Source organism: Eriocheir sinensis, chromosome 15 (genome assembly GCF_024679095.1).
Source record: "Eriocheir sinensis breed Jianghai 21 chromosome 15, ASM2467909v1, whole genome shotgun sequence".
Classification (NCBI taxonomy): domain Eukaryota; kingdom Metazoa; phylum Arthropoda; class Malacostraca; order Decapoda; family Varunidae; genus Eriocheir; species Eriocheir sinensis.
Window position 1 is genome coordinate 12,743,018 of NC_066523.1, and position 22,032 is coordinate 12,765,049.

Here is a 22,032-nt window from a genome sequence, read left to right on the forward strand (position 1 = left end):
GGTAAGAGGAAAAGGAAAAGGTGGAATTGAAAAAGGTGGAAGAATGGAAGGAAGGAATGGAAGGAAGTGAAAATTTGGCATAATGCTGATATCGTATTGCCAATGTAATGACTAAAACAACCCTAATCTTAGCTATCCTGACACAATCCTAACTAAACCTAACCTATTCATGCCTAACATATCGTAGCCTAACCTATCGTAACCTAACCTAACAAGGGACGTAATAGAGATAAGTTAATAGGCTTGTAAGAGTATGCAGCAATGACTTTAACCTCTTTATAGTCTTACGATCGTTTTGCTGCTGTAGTAGTCATGGAAATTATATAAAAAAAATATATGCTGTTCATGTGCGTGTTTAAAAATAAGTAGCGTTTGTTCCGAGAAATGATACTACTTCTTTCTCTCCCTCAATGTTGGCTCAGGGACAGGAGCTCAGAGGATTAACACTCTTGGAGGAAGATGGCAAGTGTGGTGGATAAAGGAAGCAGAAGAGAGAAGTATGGACTAGAACAATTTAAGAAAGAAAGAGGCGGAGCAGCATAAGAAACAAAGAAAGGAACGAAAACAGCATAAGAGAGCGAGGAAGAAGTGAGTGGGTGGATTGGAGAAAAGTTGAAAATGGCTGAGAAAGAGAGAGAGAGAGAGAGAGAGAGAGAGAGAGAGAGAGAGAGAGAGAGAGAGAGAGAGAGAGAGAGAGAGAGAGAGAGAGAGAGAGAGATGGAGATGAGGCAGGTTTCTCAACACAAACAAGATACATTGGTTCCCACGCAGGAAAAATGGAGAGCGGAGGAAGCAAGAGAGAATAAAAATTGAGGGGAATGAAGCAGCGGGGAACAAGAGGATGGAGGAGAGGGGAAATGGACGAAGGAGAGGATGGAAGAGAAAGGGTATGTTAAGAATGACGAGGAAAAGGAGGAAAAGGAGAAGGACAAGGATGAGGATGCAGAAGATAAAGATGAATCGAGTGAGAAAAATGAGCGTTGGAAAAGATGAAAAAAAAGGAAGTAAGGCCTTAGACGGATAGGTAAAAAAAGGCACCTGAAAATATATATCGTTAAGGAGAACACGAAGATCAGGAAAGAAATGAAAAATATGTTAAACCATTGCTTTTGGGACTCCGAAATCGCTCTTAATAAATCACATTGGGAAGTAAAACTAAGCGTTCTTCGCCATCAGTCTTTCTATCTTAACAGGAATTGTAAGCTGGAGCCGTTTTTCAGCTTTTTAATATAAGGTCATTGCTGCCTTTATACTGAAACAAAGGAAATAACGTTGGACACCTCTGTATTTCTTCAGGTCTCCCGCTCCTCCCAACTTGTCAGCCCTAAAAGCCAAATCCTACTACATCACTTGGTTCCAGGGCAGACAAAAGCGACATCAGCGGCCGACCCTTTCAGCCCCTCCGTCACACAGGCAGCCTTTCATCCCAATAACTCCTGGGACACGAGTAGAGGATTCGAGACACGGATTTAACTTTTTTGAAGCCCACATATGCACCGCCCTGAGCTCTGACCACCGCTTATGTTCCTTTCCCCGATCAGTCAGTCAGTCAGCCAGTCAGTCATAGAGCTCTTTGTTCCTCCACTCCCTTCGTTGTTTTTCTTACCTCTATTTGTTTTCGTGTTCGTTGGTTTTTGTTTTGGTCTTTTCTCTTTCTTTTTCTTTCTTTGTCTCTTTCTTTCCTTTGTCTTTTATTTTATTTTCTCCCCTCTTTCATTACTTTCTTTTGTCTTTCCTAATCACGTTTTTCCTTTCCTTTCCATTCTCATTAGTTGTCTGTTTTTTACTCTCTCTCTCTCTCTCTCTCTCTCTCTCTCTCTCTCTCTCTCTCTCTCTCTCTCTCTCTCTCTCTCTCTCTCTCTCTCTCTCTCTCTCTCTCTCTCTCTCTCAAATATATGACCTCGGTCTTTCACCTTGCCTTTCCTCTTCTCCTTATGTGTTTTAAATTTTACTCCTCTTCCTTTTTATTCTTCCGTTCCAAGAAGTTTTATTAACCTCACGTCTCTTCCACATCCTTTATTAATTTTCAGCCACTTTTCGTCTTTCTTCTTGCTTTCCTCTCATTTGCAGTCCAATTACTTTTTTTATATTCCCACTTTTCTCTTTTTTAAGTTTCCCTCTCTTCTCAATTATTTACTTATTTAATTTTCTACCAATATTTCATTTTTCTGCCCTGCTTTTGCCTTTCTTTCGCCTCGTTTCGTTCCCTTGCTTTTCCCTCTATTCTATTTTCTTCCTAATTTATTTTCTTTCTTAGTTTTCCTTTTATTTCCTTTGCCTTGTCTTTAATTCATTTACTTTTCCTTATCTTTTTTTAACTTTTTCAATAAACTTTGTGCCGGTATTCTGCCACACCCATGCCATGAGGAAACATATTGATAACTATTAGAAAGAAAGGAAAAGAAAATATGAATTAAGTAAATCTGATATAAAACACGTCGTCGTTTCGTTTATCATGCAAGATTGACTACTACTTAAATATCACTAACTCTAAAGATTGAACGTTTCCGCTGAATCATTATTATGCCCGCTGTAAAACCGAGGCGAAACGAATATAAAGCCACCTAACATTGCCTAATTTTAATGTATGAAAAAAGGATAAAGCAAATGACAAAAGGCAGTGCTCCACGCCTCACAAAGTTTCCATTGCAGTCCTAACTTTTCAACAGACTTCAGATTTTACAAAAGGCAAATGAAATGCGGCGAAAAGACAGCGCGCTTTTCGAAGTCAAATGAGGTTTATTGAGTTATTTGCTTCAACAGTCACACATTATGATCAATTGTCTCTGGATCTGAGAATAGGTAGGACAGATACACGAGCTTAAGAGAAACAAAGTTGTGAAGGAACAAAATGTAAAAGTGAAATTAGGGTTGAAAAGTCTTGCCATTTATGTTTTTTTTTTCATTCATTTGCATTTACTACTTTACTGAAGGCGAATTTGTTTCTCCGTTGAAATATAGGTGATTGATATTTTTTAATTTTACTTGCATGAAGCGGTATTAAGGGAGTGGGTGACCAACATAGAATAGCTTAGCGTTTCCAAATCTTCCCATTTATATATTTCACTAACATTTAATAATTATAATTTGTCGATGGGGCGTCTGTTTTCCATTGACGTATAGGGGAAGTTTCCGCTTTTACATTCTTGAGCTGTGTTTTTGCCACCTAGCTGCGCCGGCAAGGGTGAGAGTAAACTAGGGTGTGAGATTTAGGAGATCTATTAAAGAGGAGAGTCTAAAAATAGTGTAAAATTGAAGTACCGTTGAAGAGAAGAGAAGCTAATAAGTGTGTGTGTGTGTGTGTGTGTGTGTGTGTGTGTGTGTGTGTGTGTGTGTGTGTGTGTTTTCTTTTGTGTTTTTTTTAAGATTCTGTTCAAGTGTTTGTGAGATAGAAAGGGAACTGTTACAGAGGGCAATGGAAGAGACAAAGACGGACAGACAGACGTACAGGAACGGACGAACAGACAAACAGACACAAACACAGACATACACAGACAGAAAAACAGAAGCAGAAAGAAACAGACAGACAGTGACAGAAAAAGGTGCTCACGAGGCAGTAGCCAGCAGCAGCGGCCCAGCGAGGCGGCAATAAAAAAATATAGATGAAACGTCTCGCTACAGACCGGCAGCAGCAAAAATGTAATTACGTGGACGAGCTGCTCGGCCGAGGACGTTAATGTTTACTTGTTGGAGGAGGGGAGGAGGAGGAGGAGGAGGGGGAGGAGGAGGAAGATCAGAAGGAGGAGGAGGAGGAGGAAGAGATTTAGGAGGAGAAAGAGAAGGAGGAGGAGGGGGAGGTACTTACTTGGAGATAAGATAGTGAAGGAGAAAGAAGACGAGGCGGCGAAGGAGGCGGAGTCGAAGGTAGAGAAGAAAGAGAAGAAAAATGACGAGAAAGAAGAGGGTAGAAGGGGAAGATTTGTTACTTAATTGGGAAGAAGAGAACACGACGAAAGAGGAACAATATGACATGATGAAACGGAGATTATGAAGTAGGGGACGATGATTAGGAAAAAAAGAAGGTTAAGTAGAAAGGGGTGTCGGATGGGGAGGAAGGAGAAAAAGAATGGATATGATGAATAGGAGGAGGAAATGATCAAGAGGAGGAGGAGGAGGTAGAGAAAAACAAGAAGGATGAAGAAGACTAGGGAGATAAGGAGGATCAGGATTATAAATATCAAGAAGTAAAAAAAAAAGAGAAAAGATTAGTAGGAAACAAAAGAGGAAGAGAAAGATGGTGACAAATAGGATCAGGGTTAGGAGGATTAGGATTAGAAGTCGGACGAGGGGAAAGAAGACGACACGAAAAAAGAATGTCGAGAAGGGGAAAAAATGATGCAGTAGTACTCACTGAAGTCTCTGGAGGCCTTGGGTGAAGTCGCTGACGAGGTGTGGCTTCATGTGCTCCCAGAGGTCCGGCTTGATCTTGGACACGTAGTACTCGGCGGAGCTGGCCCGCAACGCGCCCACCCGCAGCGACATGACCTGAGGGGAGAGCGAGGCTCGGGTTATTTGAGGAAGATGTGAAAGGAATAGTTAACCCGAAAGGAAGGATGATAAGAGTATAAATTTGATGTTTGTATATGTAGGATAATGGTAGGTTTGTAGTGGAAGTGAGGGGAACAGTAGGCTTGAAGGGGAAAAAAGAGGAATAGAATATTGCTGTTTTGTAGATACAGGAATGTTATGTCATTAATATTCAGGTTATCATAAAGATTAAAACGATTCGAAGAAATGCCCACGTGAGTGAAACATGCAAAGAAAAAAATCATTGGAAGAAAAAAACACCTTTCTGGTTAAATGTTTCTGTAAAAAAAGTTACTTGAGGGGAGGCAATACGTATTTTGTAAATATTGTAAACGTCAAGCTGGCGGCAATAACTCCAACATACACTCTGTTTCGTACTCCGCTTCAAGGAAGAGCGCGGCGAATGGCAAAAAAGTCTGAAGGGGATGAAAGTAACGAAAAAAGAGAGAGAAAAAGGTCGTGGCTACAAATGCTCAAAGTTGATTAATATAAAAACGTTACTATTTTTATACGCTTGCTTTTTTTCTCTTCCACGTCCCTTTGCGCCCTTGTCCGCAGTAACGTGGGAGCATTTTTATTTATTTAGTCGAGGTATGGGAGGACATATTTTTTACTCTTCTCCATTTTTTTCTTTCTTTATTTTATTGTGTGTGTGTGTGTGTGTGTGTGTGTGTGTGTGTGTGTGTGTGTGTGTGTGTGTGTGTGTGTGTGTGTGTGTGTGTTTGTTTGTTTGTTTGTTTATTCTTGCACACGTATCTCTCGAAGTAAATAAAACATCCCTTCGCAAACAAAGCCACCATTTACTTGTTTCACCATTTCTGTTTCTATTCTTTCTTTTTTTCCACTTATACTTATCTACAATCTGAACCTCCATACTCTACTTTCCTGAGACCTTATTCCACCCTCTCACATCCTCCCTTATTTACCTTCTGTACTACCCTCCCATTCTGCCATTTCCCTCAGTCGTGTTATATTATTTGCTCCACTCCTTCCGTCGCCCCTTGACAACCCCTCAGTCACCTCGAATTTGTGACAGAGAGAGTCAAGTTGTGTCTGGTGAAAGGGACCGAGTCTCAGTCCTGTCCTCACTCCATTCTTTATCTTCATCCTCATCAAATGTTTCTCACTCACGCCTTCCGTCGCCCCTAAATCCCCTCAGCTCCATCGTCTTCATTGTGGACGAGGGCCAAGTTATTCCTGGTTCAGCCGTTCGAGTCCCACAAGGGTCTGCCCGTCCTTGTTTACTGGGCAATTAAAACTTGTGTAGTCTTGCATTCGTTGTGGAGCTTCAGGAGTGATTTGTATACCAGGCTTTGAGGGCGGGAAAGCGCTGCACTGCTACAATATTTGCCGACGATTCAAGGGGAAGGCGGCTGCTGCAGAAGGGCTGAATATTGCCAGTTTTTGTTGGTGAAAATGGTGACTGTTGTTCTTGGACGAGTGGAGAGATTTAGAGTTGTTTGTGATGGTGATGGAAGAGGAGGAATACGAGACGAGTAGGGTGAAGAGGGGGAGAAGGAGGAGGAGGAGGAGGAGGAGGAGAAGGAGAAGGAGGAGAAGAAGGAGGAGGAGGAGGAGAAGGTGGAGGAGGAGGAGGAGGAGGAGGAGGAGGAGGAGAGCGCTATTTTATTATTATTATTATTATTATTATTATTATTATTATTATTATTATTATTATTATTATTATTATTATTATTATTATTATTATTATTATTATTATTATTATTATTATTATTATTATTATTATTATTATTATTATTATTATGATAAGCTACCAAAGCCTCCCTTCAGGGTGCAGATACAAGTTGAACCACACAAAATGCCAAAAAGGTACTGGAGAAAAGCAAAGACAACGAATAGTTAAGAGACTGTCCAGTCAAAGCCAAAAAGGAGGAAAAATAAAATTACTGTTTCAAAAAACATTCACACGAGACTTAAATGTAGAAATGTCTGCAGAAGGGACACTCTCATTGGGTAACTGATTCCAAAAACTTGTCAACGACGGAAGAAAACATCGTGAGATTTGTGTCGTACAAAAATTCATAGGATTAAAAGCAAGATCATTTTGACTAAGAGCAAACCTCATGACCCGGGCAGGAGTAAAAGGACCAGGCAAAACACTGCATAAGGGATGCCGATTATTCATGGGAAAAAGGAGAACGTCTTGGAGGAGCGCAACAAGGGGGAGGAGAAAAAAGATAAAAAAAAAAGAATAAAAAGGCATCATATCTTACTTATCTTCACCTCGGCCAACCAGTAAGGTGTAGCGGAAGATAAATCACTCGAAAACAAAGCAGAAAAAAAAAATACTGAGACGGAGAAATACAGTTGCAGAAAACGAATAAAAAAAAAGAATAAAAACCGTCATTAGTTATTGGTTCATACAAAAATATGAAGAACAACAAATGAAGCGCAGATAAATATTCACCTTTTCCCTAATTAATTAAATCCGCAAACAGCGAATATTAATAATTGAATTGGACTGCGAAATACCTGGTCCATCACCCTCTGGTCTACAAAATTAATTAAAGAGAAAAAAAAATATTCCCATCCTTATAAAATAACGCTTCTATTTAAAACAATTGAGTTATGAATATATTCAATTTAATTTAACAGGAAGTTACAATTAATAGAGAAACTTACATTTACTCTACTCGATATCGAAAAAGCCTAAAAGTTCATCTAGCAGCCAATGATATTACAGGTGAACGATTCGAAAAATCAATCACCGTGGGAGACAGGTGAAGGACAGGTATTTTTTCTCCCTAATTAAAGTGACAAGAATTATGGCCGTCGGTTTTGAAGGGCGGAAGGAGGAAGAGGAGGAATCAAGGAAGAGGAACGAAAGCGGTGATAGTGTTGGAAGTTGGAGAAAGAGAAGGAAAAGAAGAAGAAAGCGGTGGAGGTGTTAGAAGGGGAGAAGAAGAAGAAGAAGGAAATGGAGAAGGAGGCGGAGGAAATGGTGACGGAGATTTACGTGGAGGAGAAAGAAGAAAAAGTAAAAAGATAAAGATAATAATAATGGTAATGAGATGTAAAGTAAGAGGAAAAGAGGGGTAGGATTAAGAACCCGGAGTAGGAGGAGGCAGAATAAATGAAGGAAAAAAGGAAAAATAATGCATAATAATAATGATAATAGTAATAATAATAAGAAAAAGGAGGAAAAGGACGACAAGCAAAAGGAGAAGGAGGAAGTGAAGAAGGAGGAGGAGGGGAAGGAGGAGAATGACGATGATGAGGAGGAGGAGAAGAAGGAAAAGAATAACAATAATAAAAAGATGAAGAAGAAGAAGAAGAAGAAAAAGCAGAAACAGAAGCAGAAGAATAAGAAGACGCAGCAGAAGAAGCAGAAGAAGAAGAAGGAGAAGAAGAAGAAGAAGAAGAAGAAGAGGGAAAGAATGCGAAACAGGACAAAAGTGAAGAATGACAAAGAGAAAATATATAGGAAAGATAATGAATCACGAGAATTGTGTTGCAAACGATAAAATAAAACAAGACAAAGGACTGAAATTAAAAACGTCAGAAAATAAAGCAAGGAAAAAATATATAGTAAAACGCAAAAGAAATAAATGAAAACTAGGAAAAAACGAAAAGAAAAAAAAACGAAAGAAAAATGTAAATAAATGAAAATGAATAACCCAACGAAAAATGTTTACAAGTACGTAGATGAAGAAAAAAAAATAAGAAGAAACACAAAAGACATGATTAAACTATTACCAATAAGTGGAAGAAAATATAAAAGAAACGGAATATATTACTCTAAAATCCGTGCGTTCGTAGAGGAATAGGAGAAAAAAGAGGAAGAAAAGGCGAGAAATAATACGAAAAGCAAAAGCAAGTAAAAAAAAACTAACAGAATCACCTTCCTGACAGAGACATTCCAGCACAAATAAACAATAAAGGTTTTCGATAATTCTTGGGGGAATAACGACAGGCAAGAAGGATAAAAAAGAGAAGGCGGAAAGAAAAAAAATTGAAAGAGAAAGAAGAGCTAAAGAGGATGAGGAAGAGGAGGAGGAGGAGAAGAGGAAGATGTAGACAGAAAAAAAGCTCCGGGTGTCAGGTCCTTAAACGTATGAGCTTGAGTGAAATAGTCCAGTTGAATAAATTTGATCTACAGAAAAGAGAGAGAGAGAGAGAGAGAGAGAGAGAGAGAGAGAGAGAGAGGGAAAGAAAACAACAACAAAGAAACAAAGAAAGAAGGAGGAGAGGGAAAGAAATAAAAAATAAAAACGAAGAAATAAACAAAGACTTAAAAGATAAATAAATAAGACATTAAAACGGAAGCAAGGAGACGATATAGCCGGTAATAAGAAAGAAAACAATAGTCTCCACACAATAGGAAGCAAGACTGATGGCAAGCCGTAGAGGTAACGGTGTGTATGTGTTAAGTCAGTTCGCAGGTGGACAGCGTGTATTGGAGGCGATAGCGGGTGAGAGAGAGGTGCAGCAGGAGAGAGAATGGGCAATGGATGGGGTGTGAAAGGGAAAGGGGAAAGGAAAGGAGTGATGGAAGAATGAAAGGAAAAAGAGATATATTGGAGGAGTATAGTGAAGGCAACAGTGTGTGAAAGGTGTAGAAGGAAAGGGAATGGATAATGAATGGGTGTGCGAAAAAAGAAAGGGAAGAGCGGAGGCAAGAATGTGAAAAGTAAGGAGAGTGAGAGAGAGTGATGGAAGAGGTCCGAAAGGGAAGGGAGAGAGTGAAAGAAGGGATGTTGCAGATTGAGGAAAGGAGTGAAGGAAGTGATGTTAGAGAGAAACAAAAGAAAATAGGAGGAATTGAATGTTATGGTAATGGGTGTTGAAGGGACTGAATGAAGGAAGGAAGGGATGCCGGTGTGAGTTGAGGGATAAGAAAAGGAACTGGAATGTATTGTAGTGATAATGAAGTCGACGGAAAGGATGGAAGGAAAATGGATGGGATTGGAGATGTAGGACGTAGAGAGAGAGAGATGATTGAATGATAAGAAAAAATGTGATTGAGGCATACAGAAGTGGGAAAAAATGACTGAGGATGCAGGACGGGAAGGGGAACGAGGGGAAGGGGATTAAGGGCGGGGGGTGGAAGGGAGTGTGGAGGAAATGTATTTTGTGACTGACTTGGTGATTGCGTCATTGTAGCTTTGTTTTGGATTGCATAGTTTTTTTCATGGTTATTTTTTTTTTTGTTGTTGCTTTTGTTGATCCTTACTCTTTGATTATTGTTTTTACTCCTGCCGCTGTTTCTGCTTCTGCTACTACTACTACTACTAGTACTACTACTACTACTACTACTACTACTGCTACTGCTTCTACTACTACTACTACTACTACTACTACTACTACTACTACTACTACTACTACTACTACTACTACTACTACTACTACTACTACTACTACTACTACTTCTATTACTACTATTAATACTAATACTAATAATAATCTCTCTCTCTCTCTCTCTCTCTCTCTCTCTCTCTCTCTCTCTCTCTCTCTCTCTCTCTCTCTCTCTCTCTCTCTCTCTCTCTCTCTCTCTCTCTCTCTCTCTCTCTCTCTCTCTCTCTCTCTCTATCTCTCTCTCTCTCTCTCTCTCTCTCTCTCTCTCTCTCTCTCTCTCTCTCTCTCTCTCTCTCTCTCTCTCTCTCTCTCTCTCTCTCTCTCCTCTCCTCTCTCTCCTTCTCTCTCTCTCTCTCTCTCTTCCTCCTCTCTCCTCCCCTCCTCCTCCTCCTTCATCCCTCTTCCCTCCCCTCCCCACCTTTCATCCCCACGTAATATGCTTCACATCAAAGTTCTACCATGGAGTCGCAGTCATATAATTGCATTTCAGTGGCGGCCCGAGGAGGTTTGCATTTCCTTCCCTGTGATCATGAACTTTGAGGAGTTATATTTTTTTTAGGCTTCTGCATATGTTGTCACTTGAAGCTGCGTCGCTATAAAGGTCGACGGTTGTATATTTGTGGCTATGGTGGTGGTGATGATGATGATGATGGTGATGGTGGGGGTGGTGATAATAATAGCACTAGTGGTGGTTGTGGTGATTACGGAAGTAGAGGTAGTGGTAGTGATCGTAGTGGTGATGGTAGAATGAATTAAATACTGTAGTACTCGGCCTCACATCTCTTATAGGGAAGCAATGGAGAGGTAGGATCCTATTCCCAGACGCATCCGCCTCTCACCTCAGCTATTTTCAGAGGCCAAAAAGATTTGTCGGGTTCTAATTATTGTTCTTCTAGATCAATGGTACAGTCAGACTACCACCATGATCCCCAAAACGCTCCTGAAAATGCTCAAAACTCCGAAGAAAGCCTTGTCAAATAAATATATGAGCTTGGGCGCCGAAATAGTTAAGAATATGGCCTGTTTTGTCCTTCTCTCTCCTGCGGCAAGACTTGAAGAACAGACAGGCATGGTGTTGCTCTTTACTGAAACGGATTTCAGAAAGTTTCCCAATAACGTAAATGGGACTGGTGGCGGTAAAGTCTAGTTCAAATGTTTATTTTGGTGCGTTGGTGGTGATGGTCATCGGAGTGGTCAATATGGTGGAAGAGAATAAGTGTGGCTGTGGTGGAGATGGTGGTCGTAGGTGGTGGAAGTGAAATTGCTGGTGGTGTTTATGGTGGTGGTGTTTATGGTGATGGTGGTGTGATGGTGGTGGTTGTGGTGGTTACTAAGACCCTTTACTGACTTAACTAATTCGGTCTGTTTTTTTCCTACTGCTGGGCAAACTTTTCCCTTTATTTCTCTCTTGTAATGGAGTTTGGTGCCAGGGGTGAACGAGAGCACTTTCCCGCCTATTCCCGTCACAGCCGTTCCTTGTCACCCTACGTAGGCAGTCCATTATCTCTCTCTCTCTCTCTCTCTCTCTCTCTCTCTCTCTCTCTCTCTCTCTCTCTCTCTCTCTCTCTCTCTCTCTCTCTCTCTCTCTCTCTCTCTCTCTCTCTCTCTCTCTCTCTCTCTCTCTCTCTCTCTCTCTCTCTCTCTCTCTCTCTCTCTCTCTCTCTCCAGTTCATCCTTTCCTCTCCTCTGTAGTCCTTCTCCTTTCTCTCTCTGTTCTTTTGTTACTCTCTCTGTCCTCTTTAACCCTATTGTTTCCATCTATACCTTAGCTTTATCATTTCTGTTTTATTCTGTCTTGTTATAGTAGGATATCAATGTATTATTATTATTATTATTATTATTTAGTATCACCACGAATTAGGCATACAATTGTCAATGGAAAAAACCCACGACAGATAGATCACGCCACCTTATAGGCAATATGCCCTATTCGACGCTTTCTTTCATCTCAACCTCCCCTTTCCCACCTCTTTCTCTTCCGTCTCTTATCTCTGTCTCTTCCCTTCCTTTCTGTATTACTGTCTGTGGCCGTGATATGCCCTCCCAGCCCTCCACTGGGACCCTTATCTACGGCAGGCTCTCCAGCACCCTCCAGACTTTTATAATGGCTCGAAGCTCCCTGTTTATGGCTTTATGGGGGCTGATTATGGCGATGACAGTAATGATAATAAAAATGATAATTGCAATTATGATAGTGAAAAATATGATGATTAGAATGAGGATAAGGATGTAAAGGAAGGGTAGCATTTTGAGAAGATAAAAAAGAAGATAAAGAAGAAGGAGAAGAAGAAGAAGAAGAAGAAGAAAAAGAAGAAGAAGAAGAAGAAGAAGAAGAAGAAGAAGAAGAAGAAGAAGAAAAAGAAAAAGAAAAAGAAAAAGAAGAAGAAGAAGAAGAGAATAGGAGCAAAAATAACAAAATCAGGAACAAACGGGCTTTTTCGTATCTGTGTTTTGCCCTTGAGCTAATTCCTTCACTGTAAGAAAGTATAGCAAACAAAAGAGAAAAGAAAAGCAGAATTAAAAGAATAAAAGATAAAAGGATGAAAAGAAGAAGTAAAAGTAATAAGGAATGAGGATAATATTTACGGTAATCAGTGCATCACTTTCGAAATTGATCAAATAACCATACTGAAATTCTCGAACTGAAAAATAACCCTAAAAATATCGTCACTAAAGAGAAAATGTGGTTTATTATAGTAACCTGGACTCATACCACCTTTTTTTTCTTTTTAGCTAACACATCATTATAGATATAAATGCCTCTATACCCTGACATCATTATCTGAAGTCGCAACATCGTCACCGGCACCACACAAAGGCCCACAACTCATCACCAGAAGTTCGAGCCATGCAGTGGTTCTGAGGTTAATTATAAAGACGAGTTACCGCCATGCATTCAGTCTGCCTTGGAAGTTGGTCCCCCTCCTGTCGGGCTGTCTAACGTAGGTTTTCATGCAACCTACGTTTCCATTTCGGTATCGCTCATACACACACACACACACACACACACACACACACACACACACACAGTCCTTCACATATATTTATCAGCGCTCGTCATCCACGCTGTCCTACTCTCATTCCACAGTCACATAATTATCAGTCTCAAGTTCTATTCATGGCTCCTCTCCACCACCACTACCATAACCTCACTCCCAAACAACAGGCACAACTTCAAAGAACATGCAATTAAACTTTAGAGAGGCCAGACATTAACACTCCAAAAAAGAGTAAAGAAAAAGAATCGTGTTAATGGCCTTGGGTGTGCGGTGCCTGGAGTGGTCATTCCTCTCCTCGACAGCCTGAATGAAAGCACAACTCCGTCCTCGAGGAAAGTTGGGACAATGAGAGAGAGAGAGAGAGAGAGAGAGAGAATGTCAACCTGGAAAAATATATGGCATTATAGGAAGATTTTCGTGAGTTCTTGCATACCAGCCATCATACACTCTCATCTCTAGCATCCATTACTGCTTTCCCTTCCTCGCCCCGCTTCATTCGATACTTCTTTCATGCCTTCCTTCATTTTCCGTCACTCTCTTCCATATTAGGGGAGGCGGTGGCTGAGTGGTAAACGTGACGGCGCCGCGTCCAGGACGACGAGGGTTTGCGCTCTGCCCTGTGCCATAAGATGCGATTTTTCAGTCACTGTCGAGTGGCCTAAGACTACCCACATGCTGTCCAGAAGACCACTTATCAACCCGGACTTTAGATTCTCTCTCCAAAACAGAGGGACATTGATGAGCTCTGGGGGGCAGCGTGATACAACAAGATGGCGTCTCTATAAATACATGCCTGCGCCGCAATGAGCAGGGGCACCGAAAATACCTACCTGTGCTTCATGCGGAAACGTAAAAAGAAGAAAAAATATACCTGCTGCTCCCTCCAACACTTCTTTACTCGGTCTCCGTTCTTTCTTCCTTATCCCACGGTCTTTTTTCTTCAAAAAATTATACGATCTCCCTTTCGCTCATACAGTCTCCCCTTTGTTCGCTTCTTCCCTCATTTTCCTTCATATTTCACTCCTATGTTTGCTTCTTCCTTATTTTCTCCGTCGTCCTTGCTATACACAGCCCTTCTGTGGGTATTTCCTTTTTCCTTCCATCCGTCTGCTGTTTCCCTTGATCGTAACCATCTGCTTCCTTCTCTTCATCCTTCCCATATTCTTCCATCCTCCCTCTTCCCTCTCTCCTTCCTTCCTTCCTTCCTTCCTTCCTTCCCTCCTTCCTTCATTCCTTCTTTCCTTCTTTTCTTTCTTTCTTCATTCATTCCATTTTTCCTTCCTTGTTTCCCTCCTTTCCCTTTTTTTCCCTTCCTCACTTGCTCTCCTATATTCCGATATTTATCCTTGCTTCCTTCCTCCCATCCTTTAGTCCGTTCTTATTCCTCCACCATCTTCCTTCTTTACTTTTCTCCTTCCGTCATCCCTCCTTCACGAAGCCATGACAGACACGCGGCCTCGAGGCATCCAAACCCTCCATTTTTATATTAAGATGTTTGCCTCGACTCGCTAAAAAGCGGGTCACCACGATTTGACCTCTTAATACACCCTTTCACCTTTTCCCTCCTAACCTCTCCCTATGACCTTTTGACCTCTGATTCTGTAGCTGACAACCCCTCGCCACTATTCCATTTCCCATTCCATCCATTCCTCCATTCACCCACCACGGAAACAAGATTATATTTTCAATCAAAGAGGTTAGTGTGTTGACGAAAAGGAAGATCATGTTTGGAAGCCCGCGGGCGTTATAGTATGCACACACACAGACACAGCGGGTCAGCCTGGCAGTGATCCGCGGAAACGCAGCAGCGCTGTGCCAGCAGTGCCTCACATCTCATAGGATCTAAGATTGAACTCGACTTATGATATATATTATGTATTATATAATTCTTATGTTTTATGTAGTATTTATCTGTAATACATTAAAATATATGACTGAGCGCCACAGTCATCGACGCTCCGACAGGGGCCGATGAATTGCAATGCGAACAATTTAACCAATTATTCCCATCGTAACTCCCTTCTGGATGGAGGCGTCATTAAGCACACACACACACACACACACACACACACACACACACATTGAGCTACCGCTCCGGTAGCTCAACACCACGGAACCTAATGAACGCGCAACACCACCGCTACCACCACCACGACAACCACCACGCACAACACCATGGACAGTTGATATGATCACCACCATCATCACCACAGCGACACAACACCTCCTTCACCATCTCTCTCATACTCTCCCGTTTTCCCCTATCATTACCTCTCTCATCCCTCCACACACCCCATCCCCACCTGGTCATGATTATCTGTTCACCTATAGACTTCAAGGGACGAAGCCAGTCACTCATTAGAGTGGTAGACAATATAATCAGGAGCGGAAAGGGCGGGAAGGAAAGAGAGGGAAGAACGAAACTGGATGGAGGAAGGAAAGAATGAAAAGGAGGAAGGGAGATAAAAAGAAATAGGTGGGAGGGAGGGAGGTAGGAGGAAAGATGGAATTTCGTCATCGGCCCCGTCAACACAGCCGTCTCCATCTCAACTCTGACATTGTCCGTTTGGGTTAAACTGTTGGTTTGGATGCAACCATCGGTGCCGCGAGAAACCGTCCTGGTCCGGACATGGCGGCCCCAAGGAGAGCACCTCCTCAACTCAGCACGAGGCCGTGCTGCTCCTCGGCCACCGAGCCCCAGCCGCCGCCACCACGACCACGGCGGCCCTCAACACGCTCTGGTCGTCCACGCCAGCAGCAGCAGGAGGGACTACGCCACCACCCTCCACCGCGGACTGCACGACCCACCGCGGCGATCTTTGTGTGTGTCGATGTTTGTCCTGTCTTCATCGTTGTCTTTGTAAACTCGCGGCCCCTCCCACCGTTGTAGTCATCTATGTGTTCGTCCTGTCTTCCTCGTTGTCTTTGTCTCGACTCGCGAGTTTGTCTGTCATCGTGTGCATATGGGGCTGCTGCCCCCGCCGCCCCTGCCGACGGCCTCCCCCTTGGCAAGGGCGGTGCCCCCATCATCATCATTAGAATATGGGGCTGCTGCCCCCGCCGCCCCTGCCGACGGCCTCCCCCTTGGCAAGGGCGGTGCCCCCATCATCATCACGTGAATATGGGGCTCCTGCCCCCGCCGCCCCTGCCGACGGCCTCCCCCTTGGCAAGGGCGGTGAACCCATCATCATCATGTGAATATGGGGCTGCTGCCCCCGCCGCCCCTGCCGACGGCCTCCCCCTTGGCAAGGGCGGTGCCCCCATCATCATCATTAGAATATGGGGCAACTGCCCCCGCCGCCCCTGCCGACGGCCTCCCCTTTGGCAGGGGCGGTGCCCCCATCATCATCATCATGTGCATATGGGGCTGCTGCCCCCGCCGCCCCTGCCGACGGCCTCCCCCTTGGCAAGGGCGGTGCCCCCATCATCATCATTAGAATATGGGGCTACTGCCCCCGCCGCCCCTGCCGACGGCCTCCCCTTTGGCAAGGGCGGTGCCCCCATCATCATCCTCATCATCATTAGAATATGAGGCTGCTGCCCCCGCCGCCCCTGCCGACAGCCTCCCCCTTGGCAAGGGCGGTGCCCCCATCATCATCATCATCATCATCATGTGAATATGGGGCTGCTGCCCCCGCCGCCCCTGCCGACGGCCTCCCCTTTGGCAAGGGCGGTGCCCCCATCATCATCCTCATCATCATTAGAATATGGGGCTGCTGCCCCCGCCGCCCCTGCCGACGGCCTCCCCCTTGGTAGGGGCGGTGCCCCCATCATCATCATCATCATCATCATGTGAATATGGGGCTGCTGGCCCCGCCGCCCCTGCCGACAACCTCCCCCTTGGCAAGGGCGGTGCCCCCATCATCATCATCATTAGAATAGAATGAATATGCGTGTCATTTCTATCGCAAATCACGTGTTTTTAAAGAGACTAATGATTTGCGATAAAAATTTGAGCACATTCATTCAAAACAGACCGAAATCTACCAGAAAATAACCTAACCTAACCTAAAATGAATTTACTCAGAATGGGTGCCCCCATCATCATCATCATTAGAATATGGGGCTGCTGCCCCCGCCGCCCCTGCCGACAACCTCCCCCTTGGCAAGGGCGGTGCCCCCATCATCATCATCATTAGAATATGGACGCCTCCCGGTGCCCACATCATCATCATTGACGCCTCCCACCTTGGCAAGGGCGGTGCCCCATCATCATCATTATTAGAATTGACGCCTCCCACCTGGCGGTGCCCCATCATCATCATTATTAGAATATGTGACGCCTCCCACCTTGGCAAGGGCGGTGCCCCCATCATCATCATCATTAGAATATGGGGCTGCTGCCCCCGCCGCCCCTGCTGACGCCTCCCACCTTGGCAAGGGCGGTGCCCCCATCATCATCATTATTAGAATATGGGACTGCTGCCCCCGCCGCCCCTGCCGACGCCCTCCCCCTTGGCAAGGGCGTTGCCCCTATCATCATCATCATGTGAATATGGGGCTGCTGCCCCCGCCGCCCCTGCCGGCGTCCTCCCCCTCTGCAGGGGCGGTGCACCATCACCTGAGCCTACCCCTGGGTGTGGGGGTCTTTCCTCCCCCTTCCCCAGACCCAGAGGAGGCTTTCTCCTCCTCAAGTTGCACTTTTCTCTTACTATACTAAAGAGCCCTTAGCCCACTTTAACCTTTCCATAACTCTTGGTTTTCAATTATCTTTCTTTCCACAGTTATAACACAAACAGACGCAACCAGACACAGCCACAGGTACAGACGTCTTTAGTCACGGCCAAACTTTTCCCTGGAGGACGCAGGTTCCTTTGACGTCCGCGTGTTTTTTTTTTTTTTGCTTTTTACGTTGCGGCCTATTGCGCCGGTAGGCTTCTTCCCGGTGGATCCTGATGGTCGGTCCAAGGCTTCTTTCCGGTGGGTCCTGATGGTCGGCCCAGCCCGTTCTGGCGCAGGCGAGTGTTTATAGTGGCGCCATCCTGCATTGGCTCATGCTGCTCTCCCGGAGCTCATCTTTGATCCTAGAATCTAGAGTCCGGGTTGATAGGTGGTCTTCTGGACAGCATGTGGGTAGTTTTAAGCCACTCGGCGGCGGCTGAAAAATCCCAGCTTGGTGGCACCGGTCGGGGATTGAACTCGCGTCCTCCTGAACGCGGGGCGTCTCGCTATCCGTTCAACCACCGCCTCCCCGTTTTTGGTTGCACATTTGAGCTCTTTATATTGATAGCTTGATAAGTTGTGCAACAACGGCGAAGCAGTGTTGTGGTTCTTAATTTCAACGATGAAATAATGGCAGCACCACCAAAAACGCGAACTATTAAGATTCTCAAATTTCCATCCCAAGCGAGCTCCGTCTGTTTGTCTTATGGCCAAAGATACAGTGAACTACGTAACGCAGAAGGCGGTGGTGGGCGCCCGGCTTGGTGTTAGTGTCACACATGGAGGAATGTTACCTTGTGTTGCGTCACACAGCACCGCAAGTACAAGTTTACAGACTTGAAAGAAAGCTCCAGTAATTGCCAGTAAATTATTTACCTGGAGGTAACAAAGTATCGTAAAGACAAGACTCAATTCATCAGAAAATGAAGCAACCATGTATTGTGAGTATTATATTGAACCTGCGGGCGGGGGGATGATGGCGTTACAGCTTTTTCAGCGTGACTGGAGGAGTTATTGTTATGGGGGCGGCGGGTAACTGTGGAAAAAGCTTTACATAATATGTAACCCGCCCACTTGAAATATTTTTCCAATAAATATTATAATCGCCATTACCATCGTTATCACATCGTTAGCAGCAGCACAACAGCTCTCTCTCTCTCTCTCTCTCTCTCTCTCTCTCTCTCTCTCTCTCTCTCTCTCTCTCTCTCTCTCTCTCTCTCTCTCTCTCTCTCTCTCTCTCTCTCTCTCTCTCTCTCTCTCTCTCTCTCTCTCTCTCTCTCTCTCTCTCTCTCTCTCTCTCTCTCTCTCTCTCTCTCTCTCTCTCTCTCTCTCTCTCTCTCTCTCTCTCTCTCTCTCTCTCTCTCTCTCTCTCTCTCTCTCTCTCTCTCTCTCTCTCTCTCTCTCTCTCTCTCTCTCTCTCTCTCTCTCTCTCTCATCGAGACACTTTCTCTCTCCTTTATTCCGATATTTATCCTTGCTTCCTTCCTCCCATCCTTCAGTCCGTTCTTATTCCTCCAGCATATTCCTTCTATACTTCTTCCTTCATTCCTCCTTCACGAAGCCATGACAGACATACGGCCTCGAGGCAACCAAACCCTCCATTTTTATATTAACATGTTTGCCTCGACTCGCTAAAAAGCGGGTCACCACGATTTGACCTCTTAATCCACCCTTTCACCTTTTCCTCCTAACCTCTCCTTGTGACCTTTTGACCTCTGATTCTGTAGCTGACAACCCCTCGCCACCATTCCCTTACCCATTCCATTCATCCTTCCATTCACCCACCATGGAAACAAGATTGTATTTTCAATCAGAGAGAGAGAGTGTGTTGACGAAAAGGAAGACCGTGTTTGGAAGCGCGCGGGCGTATGCGCGCACACACACACACACACACACACACACACACACACACACACACACACACACATATACACACATACAGATACACATACAAACACAAACGCAAACAAACAGACATACATGATCAAAAGACATGCTAAACGTTCACTATTTTTGTTCGTTTTTTTCGCGTTTCTCCACCTCAACCAATGTTCAGGAATCTATTGTTTTCCCGTACCGCTGCGGCGTGTTGCAGGAGAAATGATCAATAGCAAGAGATTGACTTGGCAATGTCATATCATGCGTAGAACTGATATATAACTCACCCAGATATACAACACAGATTAATAGAATGGCAATCCAAATATTATAGGTGGAGACACAATATTAAAGCGTATAAAATCTTGTAACACCGGAGCAGAATGGAGTACACTAACATCAGACAGAAAGGTGGAGAACGTTGGAAAGACTTGAGAAGGTCGAGAACAGAAGAAGAGAATGACTCTCTCTCTCTCTCTCTCTCTCTCTCTCTCTCTCTCTCTCTCTCTCTCTCTCTCTCTCTCTCTCTCTCTCTCTCTCTCTCTCTCTCTCTCTCTCTCTCTCTCTCTCTCTCTCTCTCTCTCTCTCTCTCTCTCTCTCTCTCTCTCTCTCTCTCTCTCTCTCTCTCTCTCTCTCTCTCTCTCGGATGCATTGACACTGAGTACGAACCAGAGTTTGTAATATAGTAACAACTTGCGTGCAGACAGAGTTGGGACGGGCGGCCAAAGAGGAGGAAAGGGGAAGCTTCTGTAATACAAGACTTGCGCTCGAGTATTGGAAGTGTGTATCAGCCAGAGAGCTTGTATTGTAGTAACAAGTTGCCCACAGATTGAGTTAGGGGCCGGCCTCCGTGATGTTCGCCGGGCAGTCGAGGATATATTCAGATCTGCTCTGGAGGCGAGGCGGTGAATAGAAGGGAGAAAGACGAGTTCGGTGGTCGATGGGCATCTCTTCCTCGTTCACGGCCGGAAGAGGCATCGAGGCTCACGCTATGTTTATCCTGGCTCGAGAGAGAGAGAGAGAGAGAGAGAGAGCTTTTTTCATGCATTGTACTATATAATATGAAACCAAAATTCAATGTGTGAAAGTGAGCTCAAGTTGGTGGATGACTATGAAATCGATAAAAAAACAAGACAACCAAACACCTTAACCGATGGAATATTCGCTGTTTAAAAAAAAATTCACTCAGATTTCTTTGCACACTTGCTTATTTGTATATAGACAGTACCAAGTTAGCTATTTCCCTTTTTTCTTTAATTTGGATAAAGCAAAGCATGGCATTTAAAACTTCTGATTTTTTTTATTTTCACTTCCTTTTCTATATTTTCTAATTGCACTGCAGCTCACCATCAGTTTAACATATTTTTTTTTATCTATGCTTTTCAGGTAATTCTTCTACTCCTGATCCCTTTTTACCTGTCCTCTCCCGTCATCGTCGCCGCCGTCCCCTTATTTGCCTCATCCCGGTGCCCTGTCTGCTTTATTAGACCCATCCTTCTGGTCCACCTCCCTTTCATTTCCAATCCCTCTCGACAATACTTATTAAATTTCCAGTCCAGTTCTAATTTCTCTGAGCGTACTCATCGTTCTGCCGCTCTTTTCAAGTCCGTTTGCATAATTATTTTTTCGTACATCTCTTATACATTCCCTCCCAGATTTAATTTATATTTTTCTTTCCTGAAAAAGACGAAAAACCTGCTGCTTTCATACTTGCGCTTATTGAGTCTCTAGATTGTAAAAAAGGTATTACGATTAGAAAGGGCATATATTATCGGATATCTTATTCATTCATATATTCTTTCGTATGTAGTATCATCGGAGCTAACGATAAGGGCTCTGCTGTCTTCAAACCTCAGCACTTCAGGGACCTCCGTTACAATGAAAACCGAAATAAAGCGCGAGTCGAGTATTCAGCGTCGTTGTTTACCGTCTGGGCCGAAGCGATGTGAGGAGGGGGGGGGGGGTGTGCGGGGGCGGAGCTGAGGCCTTCTAAGCGGGTCCTCGGTTATTGCCAGTCATTGTCCCTGCTGACTCGCTTCCTCTCTTTACTTGCAGGTTATATTCCCCTCTATATCCTCTGCCTGCGTGGTAGAGCGACGTTCCCCTCGTTTGGGCTGTGTGGCGTTGTGCAGTGCAGGATGGTCTGGTCTGGCCGAGTTTGTGGAGCTTACTATAGGCGAGTTATCAACTACCGCTAGTGAACACCCCCTGTGATCCTCCCTCCCTCCCTTCCCTACAACTCCTAGTGAGTGTGAGGTACATTTACCCTCCGCTCACTGCAGTGATGGTATTTGCAGGTAGACATGATGGATGTGCACTAGTTTGTTATATTCGGGGAGCAAGAGGATGCAGACCAAGAGCGAAACAATGTATTAATAATGTCCGCATTTTGATACTCGTACGAAGAAAGTAAAAACTGCCGTCAAGAAATATTAAGTTTTGCATTAGGAGGATCTTGCCACACATAGATATATTCATACATATGTCTCCTCAGTGCATATATACATTCTTAAATGCATTTATGCATATGTATGTACAAACAAACACATGTACGAACTTTGAATTTCTTTTAAAATCGTGTGTTGCATCATTGATTTTTTTTTTTTATAAGTGCTCTGAATTTATGCCGTGAATTGCGTCGTAATGGCCC

At 43.9% G+C, this 22,032-nt stretch overlaps 1 protein-coding gene and 1 long non-coding RNA gene across 2 annotated transcripts in view; both read right to left on the reverse strand.

Moving 5' to 3' along the window:
* The window catches only part of LOC126998927 (uncharacterized), a 157,631-nt gene that overhangs the window by 96,237 nt on the left and 39,362 nt on the right, over positions 1 to 22,032 (reverse strand). Inside the window, exon 3 of the mRNA XM_050861189.1 lies at positions 4,352 to 4,485. Coding sequence (XP_050717146.1) covers positions 4,352 to 4,485 — 134 coding nt within the window. The remainder of the gene's footprint in view (positions 1 to 4,351; positions 4,486 to 22,032) is intronic.
* LOC126998928 (uncharacterized) lies at positions 15,407 to 17,336 on the reverse strand. The gene is made up of 2 exons (XR_007753070.1): positions 17,133 to 17,336; positions 15,407 to 15,846 (listed from the first exon to the last, which is right to left on the reverse strand). It is a non-coding gene; the product is annotated as an uncharacterized LOC126998928 (long non-coding RNA).